The sequence below is a fragment of the Limulus polyphemus genome, unplaced genomic scaffold (genome assembly GCF_000517525.1).
Source record: "Limulus polyphemus unplaced genomic scaffold, Limulus_polyphemus-2.1.2 Scaffold1121, whole genome shotgun sequence".
NCBI classification, from domain to species: Eukaryota; Metazoa; Arthropoda; class Merostomata; order Xiphosura; family Limulidae; genus Limulus; species Limulus polyphemus.
In genome coordinates this window covers 223469-229648 of record NW_013666731.1, presented here as the reverse complement: position 1 = coordinate 229648, position 6180 = coordinate 223469, and the positions used below count along the sequence as shown (strand labels likewise).

Genomic DNA, 6180 nt, shown 5'->3' with positions numbered 1-6180 from the left:
TGGACCAGGACGACCCGGACGCTGCTCAGTTGTTTCCTTGCCGTGTTTCCTGAACTGCACGATGATTCTGTTGACTGTCGAAAGACTATATTAATACCTGAAATTTCCACTGTTTTTCAAGAAATAAACGTCAATTTTTGTGAAAAAAAAGATTCATAGTTTTGTTATATCGAAACTGAAAAACAAAAATTATATATATATTGTTCTCAAGGTTCACTAAATGATTTTGATTTATGAATAAACTTAAATCGTTAGTGGTTAGAAACACATAAAAAATTAAATCTAACAAACAAACATTTTTATTGACATAGAAAGTGTTTGTTTTAAATATTCGCGCAAAGCTACACATCATTTGTCTCCAATTTTGAACTTGTGGACTAGAGGAAGACAACTAATCAACATACCCTCACTGCCAATTCTCGAGCTACTCCAATCGAAAAATGGAATTTGATCGTCACTTGTATAACGCATTCGCGGCTTCAAAGTGCGGAGTGCGATTTTTCGGCAATGAAACGTGTACCTCCGATTCCCAGTTCAATTGGCTAATAATTGGGCCACGCCCGCACGAAAAAGAGTGAGAGAAATTATTCTTATTTTAATATATTTTTGTCAAAATGCCATAAATGAGTCGTAGAGGTAAATCAATATGTTTTTTAAATCATTATTTCCGTGATAAATAAAGGAAAACCCAATAATTAAGCATATTTTTCTTTGAGACATTATATTTATGGAATGTTGTGATGCAAGGGCGTGTTTCGTGATTTTAACCTGCTGTATGTGTAATTCTCTAAGTCTTCTGAAATCGGTACATAATTAGCAATATATAGTTTATTTCTCCTGTACAGAACATCAGATTATTTTGCCATTCTTACCCTTGTTTGGATTACTGTAAAAAAATAAAACACTGAATATGAATCGACTCAAAAGACATAGTAAAGAGAAGAAAAGTGGCCGTGATTTCATTATCGGATCAAGTAGCCATTGTATGAGCCACTATGCCGCGGCTTAAAATATTAAAATTAGATACACTGGGAAATGGTTGGCAAATTGAAATTATTTTATGCAGGATTAGAGTAAATTAATCTATGAGACCTTGGGTGTGGTTAAGTATATCAATCGAAAAGGTTTGATCTCATGAGTCCAAAAGTGTAATTAGATCCCAAATAAGTCAAGAGATGATGGGGCTATGAGCTAAAAGTTTGAATAAAAGAAATAATAACTCAGGGTAGGGTTTACCACCTGATCCTGATGAGTAATAAAATCGAATCGGGTATACGAGCGCCCTACACTTGGTATTACTGGCCCACAAAAAAAAAAATTATAATACAGCTAAGAAAAAGGAAAAAAAAGTCTCGTAGATTAACTTACTCCAATCCTACCTAAAAGAATTTCATGTGCCGCGCCCATTGACGATTCCTTCTTGTTTATTGATGTCTCAGATACAACTTTTAAACCTCTTTTTTAACCCTTAGTTTGGTACCCAGTTTGCTATATATCCTAATTAATCGAAAGGTTAACCAAACGGAAGAACCTTATCTGTGCATGCTAGAGTTGAAAAGTTGAATCTTTTAATTGCAGTTATTATTTATGTATATTTTGCATATTCTGTGTGCTTCTTTGCTTTTACTCAAAAAATGCTAAGTTTAATACCATTACTAAACTGATTTAACTCAAAAATAAGCGGGTCGAGCTGCAGATTGAAGTTTTCAAGATTCGAGCCCGCGATGTAAAAGTGACAGTCAATCCTGTTATTGGGTTAAAAATAACCGTGTAGGCTATTTCTCAACTCGGGTGTCTCTGACTTTGCTATATTGGATTAAAAATAACCGTGTAGGCTATCACTCAACCCCTGGAGTCTCTGACCTTGCTATATTGGATTAAAATTAACCGTGTAGGCTATTTCTCAACTCGGGTGTCTCTGACTTTGCTATATTGGATTAAAAATAACCGTGTAGGCTATCACTCAACTCTGGAGTCTCTGACCTTGCTATATTGGATTAAAAGTAACCGTGTAGGCTATTACTCAACCCTGGAGTCTCTGACCTTGCTATATTGGATTGAAATTAACCGTGTAGGCTATTACTCAACTCTGGAGTCTCTGACCTTGCTATATTGGATTAAAATTAACCGTGTAGGCTATTACTCAACTCTGGAGTCTCTGACCTTGCTATATTGGATTAAAATAACCGTGTAGGCTATTACTCAGCTCTGGAGTCTCTGATCTTGATATTTAACTCACGTATCGCATAAGATGTCGATAAGGTTGAAAACAACAAATATCAAACTCCTATTATATGTTTAACACTACATTCTTTATTCAGTCCCTTAACGATTTTAAACTACACCATGTTCTCCATATCAGTTGCTGACAACGCGTTTCGTTCAATACAGAGCTCATCAAGCCGGCTGGAACAAAACAGATATAGTAGTGATCGGAACACTGTTTATATAAGGCGTTACCATGAGATTTGTTGTATTAAAAATTGTCTTTAATGAATATTATTCCGACCACTACTGAATTATTGTGTACCAGCCGACCTGATGAGCTCTGTATTGAGCGAAACGCGTCGTCGGCAATTGATATGGAGAACATAGTGATTTAAACACCATTATACACGTTTCTTGTTCGTGAAAAATCTAAGGGACTAAATAAAGAACGTAGTGTTTAAAATATAATAGGCCTAATACTGATATTTTACGACAAGTATAATTAATTATAATAAGCTTCGCCAGCTTCTAAAAGGCGTTGACCATCACAAATATCAAAGCTGCAAAATAATACACTAGTATAAGGCCATAGAGACATTTTAGAATTCCCTACCTTAAGCTTGCCTTGCTCTAGTTTAGGAAAAAACCATTATCGTTTTAACACTTTGGGCCCGGCATGGCCAGGTGTTAGGGTGCTCGACTCGCAATCTGCGGGTTCGAAACCCCGTCCCACCAAACATGCTCGCCCTTTCAGCCGTGGAGGTGTTATATTCGTTGATTAAAGAGTTACCCAATAGTTGGTGGTGATGACTAGTTGCCTTTCCTCTAGTCTTTCACTGCTAAATTATGGACGACTAACACAGATAGCCCTGGTGTAGCTTTGCGAGAATTCGTAACAAACTAAACCTATTTAACACATTATATTCCAGGCTTTCCTACCCCTCGATTGGTATGATCCAAGTGAAAGATGTAATATTTTGGATTTCATTACTTAAAAACTGGACTATCGTGAAAGTAAATGTCAACTAAATAATCATGTTTTATTCGACTTACGACAACAACTGTGATAAGAATTGTGAATCTCTATCGGTTGCATAATAACCCGTCAAACAAACCTAAAATGTTATGTGTAACAATAATAACCGGTTATTACTATAAAGCTGGAACACAAAATTAAAAGTGTACAATTAAAATATATAGATTACTTTCAAATTAAATACATGAGATGTACAAGAAAACATTTTTTCCCCATTTTCAGCTGGAAACGATTACGTTGGGACCGGGAAAACGTTGAATTTCCCACCTGGCGCAACTCTGGAGACCTTCAGAATAACCATCTTGGATGATCTGGGTCAACCAGTTTTGGAAGGACCGGAAACTTTTGAGCTGGTTCTGCGTATGCCGATGAATGCTGAGTTGGGCAAGCCTAGTCATGCTGTGGTGACCATTAACGATTCTCTTTCTGACTGTATGTGAACAGTTACTGTTATGAGAGTTTGATTTTTTTAATCTTTTTTTTTTTGCATTACTCTAGAGTTTAGTTAAACCGTGCAGTTATATTGCGTACTTTTCTTTATTACAGTCCATATGTATATTTCAACTTTCAGTACCATCCATGCAGTTCCGGGATACAGAATATACAGCTTTAGAAAATGATGGTGAAGTTACGGCGTACATTATTCGAAGCGGTGACCTAGGACAAGTGTCCACTGTCCACTGTTACACCCGCCAAGATACCGCGAAAGTCACAGAAGACTATGTAGAAAGACCGAATACTAACGAGTCTCTCGTTATTTTTGAGCCAGGTAATATGAAATTAAAAATGATCAACATAATCTTATCCTTCTTCTTCAAATCCTTTCACATCAAAAATTGAATTCATATCTTGAACTTATTTTTTTTAGTTCTGTTGGCTAAGTTATAATGTGTTTTGTGTGTGCGACAGGTGACAGGGAAAAACCATGCACAGTGATCTTGGTTAATGATAGTATTCACGAGCAAGAAGAAATATTCCGATTGAGGCTTGGATCTCCCTCAAGTGAAACGGCAGGTGGCGCTTTGGTCGGTCCCAAAAATGTGACTAAAATTACAATAAAAGATAAAGGAGACAGTAAGTTTAATTCATTTTTTTCTTTTTAAGTTGTTTGTTATTTTCAGCACCAATTTTGATGTTTTCAATTGTAAAACTTTCTACTTGTATTGAGCGACATATAATATGTTGTTCCTCAGACAAAAGATAAGCATTTTGTAAAAGCAAACCTAATTTTGAAGGTTATCCCATTTATTATTCTCGTTATAAACTTAGATCGTACGTGATGTGTAATTGTTGTTGATGAAATTATTACATCTATTGAGGATGATGTTTATTTCTGAAATTCTCCAATTAGTTTCTGAGATAAGAAAATAATTTTGCTGTAAGAGTGCTGTCATTAAGCATGGAAATTGACCCCAAAAAGAATTGCTATGAATATTAAGGCTAATTTGAAAGTAAATGTATTCATTCATAAGTTACCAATATTCATTCATTTTTAAGCAGTGGGCTAAGAATAACAGGCACCAGAGTGAGCACTGTGATATTAGGACAGTTTATTTTTAGCGATATCGTAATATCAATTTCTGAAAATTTAAATTAAATCAGTTAAGAGTTTGTGGGCCAGACAGAAGGTTAACTATCAACATTATAATTTCACTTCAGATAAACAATTAACAATATGTAATATTTGAATCAAATTACTGTAATCTGTAATCATCTGTATGAAGAAATCCATACAAATGCCTAAAACGGCAGGACTTGTTTTAAAAACCAACAGGCTTACAAAGTTGCTCAATCCTATATGTTGAGATTTGACCTTCTGGTTGACCCCCCACACTCTTCATTGATTTTATTCATATTTCATAAATTGACATATCAATTGATATATTAAAGATAAATTTGAATAAGTATGTTTATCTATTCTAATATCCTTTTTTAAAGGAAAAAACTCTCAACATCCCTTCTGCACCATTTGGCTGCATTGTATAAAGAAAAAAAGTAAATAAGTTGAATTATGAACATTGTAGGACAAAGGTACTGTGATATCTAGAATGTTCATGAATTTCTAGTGAAGATACACACTTCAAACTCTGAACTTGGTTACTCAGTAAAGTGACCACCTGGGGGCATTAAATATACGATGGCCTACTACAGTTACAGCGCTAATTGTGGCGAAAAAAAGTATGTGCCATTATTCTTAGCGTAATAATTGATTAAAGTTCGGCAACATTTGAGTAAATACATTTACTTTGAAACCAGCATCAGCTCATAGCAGTTCCTTCCGATATCCACCTTCATCACTGATCACGGTAGTACTTAGTATTTAAGGATTGGCCGAGAAATGCCGCTGCATTCAATCTATTACTCTATGATGCTTACAACTAACTATTAAGGTTGAATTATAACTTCATTTGAGCACATAATTGCCATTATCGAGTGTTTCTTAGCTTATGAGACTCCCAATATCACTGAAAATTATTGCTAAAGTGGAGAATTGGGAACTAGCTAAAGAGCCAAAGTATTCATCTTTCTTTTTCTTCTCCCACACTAACCAAAGAATAAGCGAAGTTTTTGCAATGGCTTTGGCACGACAGAGAAGCATATTAAGAGCACATAGAAACAGGCCATCACTAAGCGCGGTAGTGCTTAGTATGTAGGGATAGGCCGAGAAGACAGTGGCCGCCGCATTCAATCTGTTATGCCATGATACTTACGAATAACTGCTAACGTTGAGTTACAGCCTTATTTGAAGTGTTTCACAGCTTGTATAACAGTAATATTATTCTGTTATTCTACTACACGTATTTTGTGGAGAAATAATAAAATGTAAAACTACTACAGTGAGTTCAGTTTATAGGCATATATTATTTCCACTAGCGTATAGCTGTAAAAAATGACGGGGCAAGTACTACCACCCCCACCCCATAGTATACCCTAAC

The 6180-nt window shown here is 35.4% G+C and overlaps 1 protein-coding gene across 1 annotated transcript in view; it reads left to right on the top strand.

The window, feature by feature from the left end:
* The window catches only part of LOC106462224 (FRAS1-related extracellular matrix protein 2-like), a 137721-nt gene that overhangs the window by 105190 nt on the left and 26351 nt on the right, over positions 1 to 6180 (top strand). The window contains exons 8-10 of the mRNA XM_013922123.2: positions 3467 to 3676; positions 3816 to 4013; positions 4154 to 4318. Coding sequence (XP_013777577.1) covers positions 3467 to 3676; positions 3816 to 4013; positions 4154 to 4318 — 573 coding nt within the window. The remainder of the gene's footprint in view (positions 1 to 3466; positions 3677 to 3815; positions 4014 to 4153; positions 4319 to 6180) is intronic.